The 17,910-nt window shown below is 31.5% G+C and overlaps 1 protein-coding gene across 1 annotated transcript in view; it reads right to left on the minus strand.

Annotated features, from left to right (window-relative positions):
- The window catches only part of LOC131853086 (kalirin), a 221,870-nt gene that overhangs the window by 128,300 nt on the left and 75,660 nt on the right, over window positions 1-17,910 (minus strand). The window contains exons 26-29 of the mRNA XM_059203902.1: window positions 6,107-6,367; window positions 5,429-5,590; window positions 3,862-3,944; window positions 2,280-2,376 (exon numbers count right to left, since the gene is read on the minus strand). Of these exons, the coding sequence (XP_059059885.1) occupies window positions 2,280-2,376; window positions 3,862-3,944; window positions 5,429-5,590; window positions 6,107-6,367 (603 nt within the window). The remainder of the gene's footprint in view (window positions 1-2,279; window positions 2,377-3,861; window positions 3,945-5,428; window positions 5,591-6,106; window positions 6,368-17,910) is intronic.

The following is a 17,910-nucleotide window of genomic DNA, read 5'->3' on the forward strand; positions in this document are numbered from 1 at the left end:
TTTTAAAACTATTTTTAATGTAGTTTAGTATTCATATATAAAATATGTGGAATTGAGAAGTTACTTTTGCATTACATTTATTACTACATATAAACTGGCAACTAAAACCTAATATATGCATGAACAACACTGCGGACATTTTCAAAATACTGGTAGTTGATGCCTCTCGTGCATTGTCATTCCTGGGGACAAATATGCCGCCCGAGCGTATGCTATTACTTCACTAGCTATTCCCAACGAATTCCAATGTTAGCGGAAAAGAAAATATTTCCTTAGTTATTTTCAAATAAAAGCAAACTATGCAAATTGTATCCAAAAATACTTGCACATTAAATTACTCTCTAATAGGATCAGTCATTCAAGATTAATTCAATTGAATTTCATTCATTTAAATCAATCAGTCGGCACATACACCTCCCCCATATATCGCCGCAGTTTCACGTTTATAATTAAAAATAAAAATGTCAGTCTGGGATACCAATCAAATTAGCGCTCCAGTCAATTAGCTCGCAAAAGCTCTCGTTTCCGTGCGAGTAACTGGTGTTGCATTCTGGTTGAATGCGAAAACTCATCCACAGCGTTAATCCGTCTAGCTTCTCGAAAATCAGAGGCGGATTTGCGAACTGTTTGTTAATTTGAATATAATCTTACTATAGAGTTATAAATAGCTTGCTACAATTCCGTCCCAATTTTTGTCTAAGTATTTACTTTTCATCTGGATTTTTATTAGAAACAAAAACATACCTAAAACATAAAGAAGGCCCGGCAAAACTCTTGATTGGTGTGACTACACGGATAAAACAGAAACGAATTATCCGCAACGGCATTTTTTTAAGTTAATCCTAATTCTTTTTATTTTGCGTACTTTTATAATAGCAATTTATTTAAGCTTTAAATTTGTAAGTAAGGTCAACACTCTTAGATTAATAACCTATATTTTCTATCCAATGAGGTCAAATGTATCGAATCTGCAAGATTAACCCGTCAATTGTGTCACACCATGACCAACGGAACACTCTAGATTTTATGGTTGGCAAACAGACCTGTAATCAAGATGGTTTATCTATTTGTATTACTCAGCACTTGGTCTAAACGCTCGTAAGTTTAAGTACCAAGTACAAGCAAAGCTATTTAAATAAGTACTTGTAATTCCCTCGGACAATTACTTGTATATCAAGGCGAGTAGAAATCAGCGTACAAGAAGATGCACGCAAATGCATATATATGCATAGACTCTTGAAATCACGTACGTGCCATTTCGTATCGATTGTAGGTTATGAAATACAAATAAAATAGTTCGTTACAAAGTTACAGATAGAAGAATACACACTACTCGAACATAAAACTACGAGTAACAAAATGGAAGTCGAATTCGTACATATAGCGCTATAGCCAGGAAAATCTGTAGACCAGGAAAATTCAAATCTTCCTGTTTACGGCGGACGCGCGCTCTACTATTTTATATTCAAATTCTACTGACTTCAGAGTTCTATATTATTATTTGTTTATTTATATATGTTCAATTTCTCTATTTCATTCTAAAAGCATAAATGAAATTAAATTATTTTCAGATTACATATAAACTATCAGTTAATTATCAATAGCGACCTATGTAGTCATCTGGCGTCAATAAACCAGCGATGACCAATAGGCAAGCTAGGTTTAAATATATAAATTTATATAAGATTAGAAAAGGAAATTATGACATAATATTAATTGAGAGAAATTAATGCAACGCTTATATTTTGTACGGTTTATAATAATTAAAAATTAATATAATTTGAAGAGAACATTTTAGTTCATTTGAAGATTTATATTTTTGAGATCTACCTAAACACTTTAGTTATTATCCTTATCGTACCGTCGCACCGTACTACGTTATTTTTAATAGTTATATTAGATTGAAGTGATTAGTACAGTTTAGATTTGGTATATGACGCATTTTATGATATTTCGTTATTATCGTGTATATGATATAACATAATTTTAGTTCTGTGTAAAACTATAAGACTGAACCTGAAATATATGTACTGTACTCAATATAGTAACTAAATTGAACATAAGTATATTACTAAAAACTGCTTCTGTTACTAGAAAAATTTAATTTCTTATGATTATTAAAATATATTATCTGTTATTGGAGAAAATTTCGGTATCTTTATTATATATAATATAACAAGAACAAGAATAGTTAGAGTAGTAATATATATGACAATAGAACTCCGGTGATCGCTCCCTCATACGAAATTTATATACTGTACTTACGAAACTAGACTTACCTTATCGGAATCTGTGGTATTACCGCTGCCGAAAGACGCCAGCGAATTTCTGTCTAGATTTTCTGTAGTTTCATCTAAAAGTGTCTCTTCAAGGTCCCTGTCGAAGGAATTTATTATTAGTACGCGAAACTTATTATAGGATATCTACACAATTATATACAGTCCTAGAATTCACTTAATCAATCTATGAAATTACGAAACTTTTAATGAAATATCTTATATAGATTAGAACTAATACAAAGTATAACTAATACTTTGTATTAGTTATAATCTATCTAAGATATTACAACTGTTTAATTTTGTACCCTGTTTTTATGACTAAAACATAATTTATTATGATCTCATATATACCTACAATACTGTAATTGCGAGTGAGTTATATATACAATATCATGTATATATTGTATATTGCAAAATAGAAAAAAAATAAGGATTCTATTCCAAACGAATACGAAGATTAGGTATATTCTTGAAAGAGTATATTTATAGGTATAATAACAACAATGTAACAACATTTAGAATCCAGGACAAGTATGAGATAATAGAAAACAAAAGCTAATGTGTCCCTAGGTATTGACTATTTAGTTTATTTCTAATTTAAATCCTATTATAACACATATTAATATATTTTTATCTAATTATCAAAGCTTAGACCACACGAATACGTATTCTCCCGCGGGAACTTCGTGTAATATGTTCTTATTAGATACCTTCGTCATTAAAGATTATATTTAAAATTTTAATCATTCTGGACCCTTTGTAATTAGAATTATTTTACCTAATATAAATTTAGAAAATCTTTCGTCTTAAAGTACTCTAATCGAAATATAAACTGAGACCTTAAAAGGGACGTATGCACATATATATATCTTATCATTGCCGTACCTTTATCCCATTATATGGTGTCGGCGCAGTAACTCACTACTTACACTAGTTCCTATCGTCTGTCATATATGAGCTTACTCTCTCCTTAAATCTATTTTGTTATTTAAATAAAAACTTGTACAATGCTGTCACTCATAACAAATTTTATTTAACTCTAACGATATTTACAATACCATTATAAGATGTTACGATTTTTTTTTTTAATTATATAAAACATTAGCCGACCCCGCGAATCCGTCCGCGTGGAATTTAACTTTATTTTTCTAAAATAAAAGTAGCCTAAGTTAGGTACTCTTTATTACGTCAGTTACCTGCCAAAAAAAGTCCCGTCAAAATCGGTCCAGACATTTCAGAGGTTACCCGGAACAAACAGACAGACAGAAAAATTGTAAAATATATTATTTTGGTGTATGTACCGTAAATATATTCTTATGCATGTAGTAAAAAACGGTTATTTCAATATTACAAACAGACACTCCAATTTTATTTATATGTAGGTATAGATATGTACAATAGAACAATTTTATTGTATATTTTATATTATTTACAATTAATTAGATTTAAACGACAATAACAGATTTACTTACTATTTAAACTATGTTATATAAGTTCGGAGTATACCATTTGTGTGTAAGTACAAATACATACTGAATATACATTTTTAGAATACATCACAGCTATGCACAAAGAATTTTACCTGCTAGATCTCTGTGAGCTGGTAGGCCGAACGCGGCCGGGGCTACGCGGAGGCTGTTGTAGGGCAGCGCTGAAGTACGTTTCCTGTGTAACGTTGTTAATTAGTCAGCTTGCCTTACATTTGTATTCACTAGGTTGACTAGGTTAAGAGGATTCCTCTGTACACATCTACGGTAACGACTAAAGGCGGTTTCTTCAGATTTCTACTTAATTTTATATTTTATGGTACAGAGTAATAATTCTACAGTGTATGATTTACAAGTCATGGAAAATGTTTAGTCTATGTTTATAACTAAATGTTGTTATTCATAATTAAAATTGGCTGCAATAAAGCTTGTAAGTGTTCTTTAGGTCTAATTTAAAACCTTTTTTGTTCTTAAGACATACTTTTCATTATACAATAATAATATATATATACTAGCTGTCCCGGAAAACGTTGTTTTGCCTTAAAATAAAAATAAAAATTTAGGGGTGGACTACCCCTAACATTTAGGGGGATGAAAAATAGATGTTGGCCAATTCTCAGACCTACTCAATACGCTCACAAAATTTCATGAGAATCGGTCAAGCTGTTTCGGAGGAGTATGGGAACGAAAACTGTGACACGAGAATTTTATATATAAGATATTATTGTGAGTACAACAACATATTACAGTGATAAATTTGACTTCTACAAACAAGTAAGGATTTAATTATAATCAACCTTTCAATTAAAAATAATATTACAAATCACTTCAGATATTCAAATATATCGAACAGAACTGAATAAATAATAGTGCATATTGTAATGCCTGTGCTATGAAACTATAGGGTTTTTTATAACTCCCACCAGGGGGCCGCCGGCCCGTTCGTTTGTGGCAGTATATAAAATGTTCGGCTGGAACGGGAGGATAGACTCCTATTAGAGGGCTGCCAACACATAATTGCGAAACAAAATAACGTGAACGGCTACCGTGTTCAAGTTACTATTAACACAAGTAGGTACAAGGAAAACTTAATGACTGCGAGGCATTTTATGCTAGTCAACTTTCGGGTTAGTTTCCGAGGCGATCAAAGGCGATATTACACCAGTATAGACGCTATATAAAACGACCAACAAAGAGTTAGTAAAAGTAAAGTGGGAACACTGAAAGCGTTAACAAAGGAATACCTTTTAAAATATGCCAACTTTCTTTGTTCTTATTCAATTAATTATGACATTTTTATAACAGCATTTGAATGTTACAATGTCTATAGAGCCTGAAATGTAAGTGGATATTTCAATTAATATTCGAATAAACGATATAACTAGTACCATGGAGAAGGGGGATAGCAAAAACTGACTTTCCGCCGACTTCCCCCTGAGGGTCCCCTGGGTCAGAACCTGGTTACGCCCATAACCATTATTGTAATCGTACATAATAGCAATTTTAATAGAAGTATCCCTGGCAGCTTAGTCAGTTAAGTTTATAATTGAATATATTGTTGAACCTTGTAAACGAATTTCAAATAGAAGTGCCAGGATATACTTTGTAACTTGGAAATTTGGACTTTCACTGTCGTTTAAAATGTCACAAGATATTACTAACCTGTATAACTTCACGAAGGCGTCTAACCCAAGTCTGCTTAACTTCCAGTGAAGGTGCCTTCAGCACTATACGGCAGTCACTGGCCATCGGCTCGCGGCCTGTCCATACCGAGAACTTGCATTCGTCAGCCTCGATATGCTCGGTGACACCCAGCTCTGATGTCTATACACAAATATTTACGTCGTCTTAGTATTACAGCCCAGAGACAAATTATAAAAACAAATACTATATTAAAAAAAAATGAAATGCTTTTGCAATAAAAAACTACAGAAACAAAACACTCGACTACATATATATGTCTGACATTCGTTGAGGTTAACAGAAAAGCGACACTGGCCTCCGGCTGAATTTCAACTTGAAATTTTAGATTGAATTGTTACTGAGAAAAGTTGTGAATACTGTCAAAAACAGTATTACAGGTTTTCGAAGCAATTTGGTTCGATACAGAGTTTCCAATCGGTGAATAGTTTTTGTAACATCATGTAAATAGAAATAATATATTAGTCTTCGTTTTCAGTATTAACTAAAGTAGGTACTTTCAGTATTTATGTTCATTTAGTTCGTAAGAAATATGAAACGTAAACAGAAAAATGATTTATGTTTATAATTCAAAAAATATTTCGACGTAATTAATGAAAACCAAACAAGTTTATGTCTTGTTCATATTGTAACACTCACCATGAATTTGGTCTTATAAATATACTTCGCCTTGCCATGGGAATCTTTCACTTCTTTAGCTAACAGAAGGTGCAGGTCGAAGAGGAAGACTCTTCTTTCACGACCTTTCTTGATTATCTGCCGTAGGTCCCAAACGTGGAACGAGTCTTGCAACACCACCTCGCCGAGGCTGTCGGTCGGGACATCACATCCCTCGAGGAGTGAGAGATGCATGGCATCGTTGGCCTTCTTCGGCACCGACAACATGACTTCCAGACCGTCCTGCACAAAAAAATTACTTGACAGGTGGCATTTAACAGCTATCTTCAATCACATTACTTCATGACCTTGGTGGTCTAGCAGTCTAACACACTGCTGTACCTTCCGACAGTCGAAGTTCCGATGATAATTTTCACACACGACACAAACATATCTTGCCCATTTTGTCGTTTTTTTTATGTAGTCTATCCTTATTTAAAAAAAAAGCAATATTAATTATTACATTTTATCAGCGATTTAGTAACATACAGTTTAGTTTCGTTTAGACTAGCTTGTGCTGTTATTTATTTATATAAATAGTACTGCTAACAGACAAGCGCATGTTGTTCACCGGTAACTTACTCTAAACACGGTAGCTTCCCCGCATAGTTATATATTAAATAATATAAATTTAGCAACTGCATGTATACTGCGATACAATTTTGATCTTAGATTGAGCATCGTAGCGACTGATTAACTGTTAGTGCTCAGTTCTGAATTACAACATACAAATTAAACATCATTACAGACGGTAGTTTAGTACAAGGTATCTAGAATTAGTTTCAGCAATATCAAAGCAAGTAAGCAACTTGCTTAATTTTCATATAAATTGAGGTATTCGCGGTATCTATCTCTATCCGTCTGTATGTTGAAAACAACTGAACACTATAATATATTTACGTACACCCTCTACAAGATAATGTAGATTTTTATTATTAAGCAGCACAACGACAAATTAAGTAAAGCTATCTAACGTATAACAGTACATAGGAACTGGAGAAATTTTGCAAAATTACTCATTTACACTACACAGGGTAAAAGAAAAAAGACAAATATTGAACACCATAGAAAATAGACGAGGAAAAATGTTAGGGCACTTGATACGGCACGATGATTTCATGAAAATTATTATTGAGGGGAAAATAGAAGGAAAGAGGGGGAGGGGAAGACCAAGGAATAGCTACATCAAACAAATTGAGGACAAAATGGGAGTCGTGTCGTATCAAGAATTAAAGAGCATGATGGAGGATCGCGGAAAGTGGCAAGAGCTCCACCGACAAGAGCGTAGCTCTTAAATTATGAATGAATGAATGAAACTCATTTACACTTGTTAAACTAATATGTCTAATAATACAGCTTGACGGTTGAAATTGATAAAGTTTTATATGAAATCTAAAGGCCTTCTTCCTTTCAACTACTTTGGTCTCCCTAAAACGGGTAACAGAAAAAAATATTAATATTTTAACCACATACTCTTCCTAAGAGACTCGATATTAACAATATTTGGTAGTATTGAGCGCAGAATAGCCAAGAGATTTATTATCCGAACGCGCCAGATTGTATTCGTGGCTTCAATATGGTCTATAACAAAAAAATGTATGCTGTTTTAAATTTATGACTATTTTCCAGTGATGTTAAACATATCTCGATGCATAAATAACAATGGACTAATGGGTAACTAACGGTTAATTTCGGTGTATACCTAATACCATGAAAATATTTGTGAAGATAGCAATCTATTTCTGACGGCAAACGAATTGCTTCCAAAAGTCTTCTTATTTAAAGGGGAATCGTTAAGTTAAGTTAGAAGTATTACACCTTAGCACGCAGGTGACAATGAGATGTTGCTGGTGCCATTACAGTACAATACAGTTTTCTCTAGTGTCGTTCTTATAGAATAGAGAATTTATCTTTCAGATGAAGACTTTTCCATCAGACGAATTACTGTGTTGCCATTCCAGATACTACATAAAATAAAAGTCTTTTTTAAACATCTCCATATTATAATAAAATAATACAGTCGACTAAATAATATTATTACTGTCACTGTCTGGGACTGTTTCTCGGGTTGCTTGTAAACCACGATACGCGTTCCACTGTCATTGAGATATCCTTTTACAGGTTTGTTTGTACAATACGTGATCATATTATTATACATTAACATTTTATGTACAATCCAACACGGGCCAAGTCAACACGAGTCACTAATTTTATACATAAACCGGGTCAATTTATTTGTTACTAAAATAAAGAGGAAAAGGAAAATTTAGTATAAAAAATCGTTTGATAAAATATTCAATTTATAGCATCTTCCTTTCTACGGTTTTATTACATTAATCATTGCTCTGAGCTTATTATTATTGTTGCGGCAAATAATATTATTTACAAGAAAAAGTATCAGATCGAATTACGGACGTTGAGTTTTATGAAACGTTCAAAGACAGCAAGGTAAATAATGTTAAGTTCGCTATTTTAAAAGATTTCTCTATATAATTTATAAACTATGTTGTAAGGTTCTTACTTCAATATATAACTAATTAATGTAGAAAATATTAAATGATTCTAAAAGCTGTACACAATTAAAAAAGATATACAAATAATTGAAGCGCTGTGAATACAGTAGACACTCACCGCTCAGTGCAGCCACTCTTATTGCTAGACCGTATTACACTAAACTAACTTCTTAAGCCATGTGTGTATATTGAAGATATTAATATTTTCCTCGGAGCCTACATAGATTATATTATATTTAAGGAACAAACAGTCCGACGAAAAGTGTGTAGAATAAGACTTTATATAATTTTGTAGATATCGTAGAACACAAAAAGTTTTATCACATAGTAGCTGTTTAGATTATTATATTAATGTAGTACGTAGTAAATTCATTAGTTACGGCAACAGTACACATAATTTTATAATAGAATCAAATATCAATTTACCCAGGTTTGGTTTCGTAATATGTTTTCAATTTTTTAGATCACTTTTAATAAAATTATATAAGTAAGGAATTCATACACACGAAGTTTCATTTCTTATTTTAATCAAGTAAGTTTATATTTACTCATATAAATACATGCTGTTTAATAGTTTGCAATCTTAGAAATGCAAAGTTGAACAACGTTCGTCTAAAAGGAACAGGCAAGTTTCATGAAAAATGTTCTTGGTTGAAGTATGAATGAAAAAAGTTTTTTTATTAACTTTACTTAAAAGAAAATATTTCTATTTCTATTAACTCCAAGACGGGAAAAGCAAATGCATAAGTAAATATAATATGCATTTCGAACCAACCGAAAAAATTCTCACACGAATTTTAACATTAGAATTCTAAAGAAATAATAAATGAAAAAGATTTCACAAAATATATTTGTTTCAATAAAAATTAGTAGGTACATTAAATATATATATGTATATGTATTTATATGGATACGTTTTACCTATAGAGATATTTCCGAGAAGGAAATAATGTATTCAAAGAACTTACTGTAGTGTTACAAGCAATAAAAATTGTAATATTAGGTAGTACTTTCAGAGGATTATACCCTGGTATTGATATCCACAGATTTGAAACTTTTGAAAACTTGAAAAATAAATGAAGTGTGAACTCATTGCCATAATAGAAAACGTAAAACTTTGCCTAATATACTACTAGTATCTCTGTATTAATATCAGTACCCGTAACGCAAGCTTTTAGCTTAACTTGGGACTAGATGGCGCTGTGTGAATTGTCATAGGTTTGAAACACCGGAGAGTCAGTCAGAAATATATGTATTTTGAAATATAAAATTATTGTTTATTTTTAGTTCCGGCCATATTTGAACTCACGGCCTCTTGTGTAAATTTAACATAATAAACTACCACGTGGGTATATTATCTTCTGGTATATTTAAAATTGTATTATTACATATAAATCTAAATGCAACTGTTTTATGTTCATATTCCGTACAACTCGTAAAGCAGTCGATGGACGAATCGATTTTTTTCCACGACATTGCTTTTCTATAGAAGTAATTTAAATTCTTTTATTCCGTAGTGCCCACGGGAAAGGAAAATTAATAATTGAATTCAAACTCAGTCATAGCGTAGCGCAGCTGGGTTTAATTAGAATTTACACTTATTTTAATTATATGAATGTAATATTTGTACTTCATTATTGCAAGTAATGTTCAATAGCTTCATAATAAGTTACATTAATTACCATTACATTATCTGCACGTAAATAAATCAAGTAGATAATTCTCGAGAAGACGTTGCAAAATGTTATTATTTTAGATAATATGCAAAAATAAAGTTAATTGTTCATAACCAATAATTACTGATCATATATCATGTATATGTATGAAAATACTTAGGTTAAAAAAGAATCATCAAAATTCATGTGGCAATATTTATAGATACAAAAATACTAGTTAGGAATGTGTGTATTATTCTAAAAAAAATAACATGCACGGCAATAACAACTAAATAATAATGTTACAATGTTTTTGAATGCTCATACAGCAAAATAAGTGGCAAACACAATATCAATTTTGTTAGGGAAATATTTGGATAAAATAATATCGAGACAAACATCGATGTAAACGCTAGACATACGTACATTACTCTTGTCGTTTACCAGAGGACCTATTCGGTTACCCCTCGAACTCACTAAATATTTCAACATTGTCACATCGAATATATCTAGAGTATTTAAAATCATAAGAAACACAATACACTCATAAATAAATTAACACAGTAACACGATACAAAACGGCCACCACACATCCCGAACTGACTGTATTGTGGTTACAATATGAATCATGAGGAAAATATCAAGTATAAATCTATTGTTAATTACTACAAGTGAACTACTTTTATAATCTCCAGCATTATGGACGACCACAGCATTTAAAACGAAAATAAACATGGGCACCCGATACGGCGTAATGGGCTAACGCCATTAGAATATACAAAACATGGTTAGCAAACAATGATAAACATTATTAGTCTGTAGAATACATTTGGGCGTCTATTCAGTAGAGCTGATGCAAAGCGTATCTACCGAGAACTAACTAACTGGTACGGTACCAGTAACGTCCTTGTGATATGAAATTATTTTAGCTGTGATTTTAGTTACTGAGTTACTATATGGCTCGGTTTTTTTTTATTTGTAACAAAATGTATAAGATCGTCCACTTGTCTATTAAAAAAACAACATTAGGTATTTGCGGCCTAACTCTGGGCACTTCATATTTGTTGTTATCACATTCTCTTCCTGCTTTAAAGTAGCATTTGTAATATAATTTTTATCAAGTACGCAAACTATTTTCGACATATATGTTATCTAGGAAGTGGGAATCAATATTTGATGAGTCAATTATACGCCACAGTACCTAATTAAAGGGCAAATATTGACATGCAAAGTGCAGTTGCGACGTGTATGGCATATTAATAACTAAACTACTCAATAAATTAAGGGTAGGTACTATATAATTTCAGATGAAAGCATTCTCTTTGATCATAACGTGACCAGTAGGTTTTGTACACAGATTTTTATTGTTTGTTCTAAGTCCGGAATAATAATTTTATTTTGGCTATTAATATACGTACTTTAATAGCAACCAGGAAGAATATTTAATCATTACTTAATATTATTAATATTATATAACGATTTATACAAACTTGGATTAATAAATATTATACATTATAATTATATATATATATATACATATTATAGGTACGTGTCTACGTAGGTTTAAGATAAGTGAGTATAGGTATACTTCCATATAACCAAATATTTCAATAGATTGATAGGTAGCTATGAAAAATGAACGTTTCATCGCATTATTTATAAAGGCAAAATATGTCATTTCCTCTACAAGTGTAAGAGGTACTCATATATTTCTACGTAGTGTACGACTCATGTTTTCCATTGGCTCACAGGTAGTGACGTAAATGTCATGAAATACATAGGTTTGATGGGAATTTTTTTGTCGCAATTTAAAACAACACGTTATTATATGTTAACTACAATATTTATTTGTAGTTATTCCACTATATTTTATTAAATAATTTCTATCATATGACTTATTTGCCATCATCATGTATTTATACGATTTAGTGTCTGTTTTCCAAATTCCATATTTATAGAGTTATTTCATACAAAAAAAAAATTATTCTATGTTACGCTACGTCAATTCAATTTTTTTTTATATTACTCTTATTTCAGTTTATTGCACCATATCATATTTAGTTAGTCTCACAGAAGTTTGATATTAGCTGTTTTCTTATAAAATATATAAGTTTTATAAATTCATCTCGATAACAAGCTATCACATCGATCACTTTAATAAGGAGAACGGATTATTAGTGATGGAGACAGTTGGCCGCATTACAGTGAACCGGGGCAGATCGATCTCGCAGCGATTCCCTCTGGAAAACGTGGTCAATCCCTGATGAATTCACTACGAGACGCTAAGTGGCCTGATTTCAACCTCATCCTTTACTGTTACCACGCCAACGTACAAGAAGGATTGCATTTGCCTCAGTATCGGAAAAAAATAAGATGATATCTGATTACGCCCAGGCGAGCAATTTATCAAGATTCATAATAATATTGCACCTGATTAAAAATGAATTTTTTAACAGCGAGTCTCTATTGTATCACCTTATTATTTCACTACTAGTAACATCTCTGACACGTTCATGTCCCGTGTAATCGCGGGGAACTACAAATCTGTGTAGATACTAGCTAATATTGTCTGTTATTTTACATAAATATAGCTATGTATGTTTAGTTTCAAAATGATAATAGACAGTCAGACCACTTGATGTCTATTAGTCACCCACCTTATTCTACAGTTACTTCGTCGAAATCACGCAACGAATTCTGACACTATAACATACATATAAAAAAAAAATAATGCCAAATGCGTTGCGTGAATATTGACAATAATTTATAGAATTTCATCCATGGTATGTGTTTAAATGTGTAATACATGTTTATAGTTATACGATATTATTCACCCGTACGAAGGGAGAGTCCAGTGACGTGCTGTGGGTGGTGCAGAGGGAGAAATAGCTCCGGGCGGCATACCAAAAGGGGGCGGCAAGCTTCGCTATTTATTTAGTTAAAAATGAATCTATATGGAAATACAGACGTAAAGTACAATTTTTATGAAATGACTAATATTACTGTATGTATAATAATTAAGGCATTCCATTTCAATTTTAGTTATTTACTAATACTATAGTCACTAGTGTCATATAAGTTTCTTTGTCATAAGATTTATTAAGAACTTACAATGAGTACAATTAGCAAATACTATAAAGTTAAAAATTCTGAATAACATTACTTAAATATTATTCATTTATTTTAGGTAGATTAGCGATATAATGGAACATTTAGAATTCATATCGTAATTACTCTCTGGCAATTAATAACCAATAGGATTACTGAATTCTGTTCGTGTTCATTAAATAGTTTTCGGTTATTTTCGTTACCATGTGAACAGATTCAAACGCCTATAAGTAATGATGTATTATCAAATACACTATTATACAAATAAAGAGTTCCATTAATCATGTCTGTAACGGAATTTATGAATAATATGTTTTAATTTTGTTAATGCCCTTTCTATGTCGTTGCAAAGCATTATATATAAATACCAATAACAAACTTGTATATTCACTCACCTAGACTTGTATAACCTTAAGGTATAACACATAAAAATTACTTATCACTATAAATAAAAGAACATATTCACAAAATAGTCTCCACATATAATTTCCACATAGTTCGATAAGACGATATAACCAACCTTCACTTCATTACAGTAGAAAATACACGATTGTCATGTGATTTTCGGCTATAACAGTTTATCACATGAATGTTTATAGGCTATTTTATCTGGATTTAAGAGGCCTACCGTCCTAAGTATAGCGATATGGCGATATCGATATGTGTGAATATTTTAATTTTCGTGACTGATATAAAATTTTATTATAAAAGTATATTAACTATTTATCTTATTAATATTATAAACGCGAAAGTTTGTACATATATTTATATATATGTACATTCTTATATCTTCTGACATTTTACGTAGTTTGGAAATGCAAAGGAATATATCTAATAACAGTTAATATTACAATGGTGCTATTTATCATTATCCAATGATACCAGTGTAATAATGTCACAGTAAAATCTATCGTACATTTGAAACTATTTGTGTCTGCCTGCCCGGTAATTAGCTCTTCACTGTTAAACGACTGATCAGATCTTAATGAGATTCAACGTTACATAACGAGGACATCTAAAAAAAACAGACAAAGTAGCAGAAAACATCTAAGTTCTAGTTCTCCTTTTTTAATAAATACTTGTTAAACGGTGGGCCTCTTAACTACTGCTGCATATTATCCAACTGAAGTTTTACATCGTTCGTAGGCGGGTTATCTTATCGCAATTAGTAATCTCGTGCCGTAAGTATTCTGATAATGCGGCTAATGTTTTTCTTACGCGCATTAGTATGGTAACTCCACTGCCTCATATTTGTTACTCTACATTATATACAGATAACCAGCTGTTACCGCGTCTATACTTATTCTTTTTTATAAAGGTTAAGATTATATACTCTATATACAAGTAGCTACATGTCCGGTGTACATGTATTATATATATAAACATTCCTCTTGAATCACTGTATCTATTAAAAAACCGTTTCAAAATCCGTTGCGTAGTTTTTAAGATTTAAGCATATATATGGGACAGATAGCGACAGCGACTTTGTTTTATACTATGTAATGATATATCTTCAAGTTCGGCTAGTGCAACCCCGAAACGTCGAAAGAAATACCTTTATTTGCAATAAACTTAATCGTGTTATGACTCGGTTAATAATAGAAATAATGAATATATCGTCACGTCAAATTTCACTACGATATATTCTACTATTTAGTCGTTTACTACTTTTCGGTCTTATTTGTAGTCTTATTCTTATTTGGGGTCTTATTCCTAATCAACCGTCTCCAGGGGCATCCTGTCTGGTTCGTCGTTGGTGGTGGTCTATTTACTATTGAGAGATCTTATTTGATAGCAATAATTTCATAAATTTTTTGCCGTAAATACGTTCCGCTCCAATCCGTTTTTTTTATAATTAGAATATATTTAAAGGTATTTTTTCAGTATTTCGATAATTAATTATAGTTCCAATGTTTTGCACATATTTCATATTTCTATATTGTCCTAGATTGTTCATATGAATAAGCTAAATATAGTTTTTTTATGAAAATTGAGATTTTTTATTAGGTGTAATTTTAAAATAAACTTGTTTAAAGAAAATCTGAGTAGTGTGAAATTTTATAACAGTTACGTTATCCTGTGGACAACATTTCATCCAGCTTAATTAGTTATTGTAGAATATTTTCGTTGCAGTATGTTTAATATAGAGATAGGTCGGGGATATATAGCCTAAAGGAACAACAAGTCTTGGCTGTGTTCTCTATAATTTCAGTATTTATGAAATGGAAAGAAGAGTTCAAAGAACAAGGTGTCGCAGTACATAGGACACGAACACACAAACAAGCAAATATGAATTTATAACCTATATCGCAAAATTTTTTGCTTGTAATTAATAGTCGTTAAGTTTAAGATAAAAATTTATAATTAATATTATCGATTAAAGAAATAGTGAATACTATTATAAAATATTATATAAAACAGTAACTAGGTATTTCAATAAACTTTACATCATTATGTTGACAACACATAAAAAATTCACACGCCAAATGTCAACTTCACAAGCAAAATAGTTTTTAAAAACTCTTTTACACCATGTTGAACGAACGAGTAGACTTACATATATAATGTCGAAACTAGTTCGTACATTGTTTAACCTGAAACTAGAAGTTGGAAAAAAAACTAATAGATGTTTTGCAGTCGGTACTATAAAAGTAATAAAAATACAATCTATTAAAAAATAGAGATCGTCTATGTTATGAGATACCCGGAATATAAACCTAAAACCGGTTATAATTTTGGATTCTATATTTATAGCAATAATCTTTATTTCATTCAATATTAAATCTAATAAGTGTCAAATTCCTGAACTCAGGAACTTCTGAAGGTAGGGCTTCAGATTGGAGCAGGCAATAAGATTACTTACAATAATCAAATTCTGCAAACTAATATCAAATGTCATAACTAAGAGGAAATGCTTTATTTAATTAAATACTAATTAATTTTTCGGTAGTAATTTGATCAATTTTAATATAAACCATTCTGACTTGCTGATTCAAAATTACTGTATCCAGAATATTTTCTATCTCGACAGGTAAGTCTGAAAGGGCAGATCAAGCTAAGAACAGGCTAAGAGCAGGAGCTGCGTTAATGAAATTGTACAAATCTCCCCAAGAAGGAAAATGAAAAATATTTTTATACTTTCATAGAAATTGCGTGGTCATGTGTTTATTTTAGTAAGAAATCTTATTAATATTATAAACGCGAAAGTTTGTGCGTATGCAGGGATGTTTGTTACTCTTACACGCAAAAACTACCGAAACGATTTTGATGAACTTTACAGTAATATAGTTTAAACATCAAAATATCAATGAGGCTATAAATTTCAGGCGGGTGAAACCGCGGGCACAGCTAGTATAATATACATATATTTTCTAGATGTACACGTATTGCTTGGAAATGGTTCAGTTTCATTGTTTCTTTGTGATGCACATAAGATTTAATGTTATCTTATATGTGTGATACAAAAAGAGCTGATCATAATTTAAAAAATAATAAGTACGCAAATCACGTTTTCTCTGTCATTATGTCAGTACAATTATACTAAGATCCAGGTTGCATCATTACGTCTCTCCATATACAAGTATCACTAACTGAGACGATAAAACAGTATTGACTACCTTACTGGTACTGACATAGTGACTGACTCTCGCTATACGAAGATGGGTCTACTGCTGTCATGTTGGCTAGGACATAATTTTAAATTTCGAATGCACTGAAAAATAGAGCTTATTCCTAGTACATAAAGTATTTAATAATTCAGCACTTTTTATGTGATTATTGTCTGCTCTATTTTTTTCTATCATGTAAACATTCACAAATATTATATGGTAGTCTTTGAATTTTCTAACAGCATAATATTCATACGCCATAATTATATAACGTCATCCGTATCAAATAACAAGACACTCCTATTAAACTGTACACCTTAACTTAAATATATATATTTGTATCGTGTGTGAAGCAAACCGGTAACTTCATTTATTAATAATTACTCGCATGCTACTTTTTATCATCATCATCATCATCAGCTTTTTCCTTATCCCATTTATTTGGGGTCGGCGTAATATGTTTTTCGCTTCCATTCATCCCTGTTCGCAGTCATCGCGTTATTTATTTCCTTTCTTACCATATCATCTTTCACACAGTCCATCCATCTCTTTTTCGTTCATATGTAACACCTTTCTTAAAAGGTGTTCTTCTTTCGCATGCTACTTTTTATACCCACAACAAAATAATAATTTGCAACGATGTGATTAAAGATGGACTTAAATCTAATAAGTATTATCTGTCAGCTTGTCCAACACACATAAGATGTATTTAGAAAATTATGGTAGTGCGATATGCGATGTTCCAGCCATGCCAGCCAGCCAAAGTGTGATGTAGTATACGTCAGGTAGACTTTAGCCGCACCATTGCGGATTTGGTATGCCCCAAGTACTCGTTTCCAGTGCAATAGAAATACCGTTTTAGTCTTTTTTAGTCCGATGCATTAAAATAAATCAGAAGATAA

Source organism: Achroia grisella, unplaced genomic scaffold (assembly GCF_030625045.1).
Source record: "Achroia grisella isolate CSIRO2021 unplaced genomic scaffold, CSIRO_AGI_Agris_v1 utg874, whole genome shotgun sequence".
Classification (NCBI taxonomy): Eukaryota; Metazoa; Arthropoda; class Insecta; order Lepidoptera; family Pyralidae; genus Achroia; species Achroia grisella.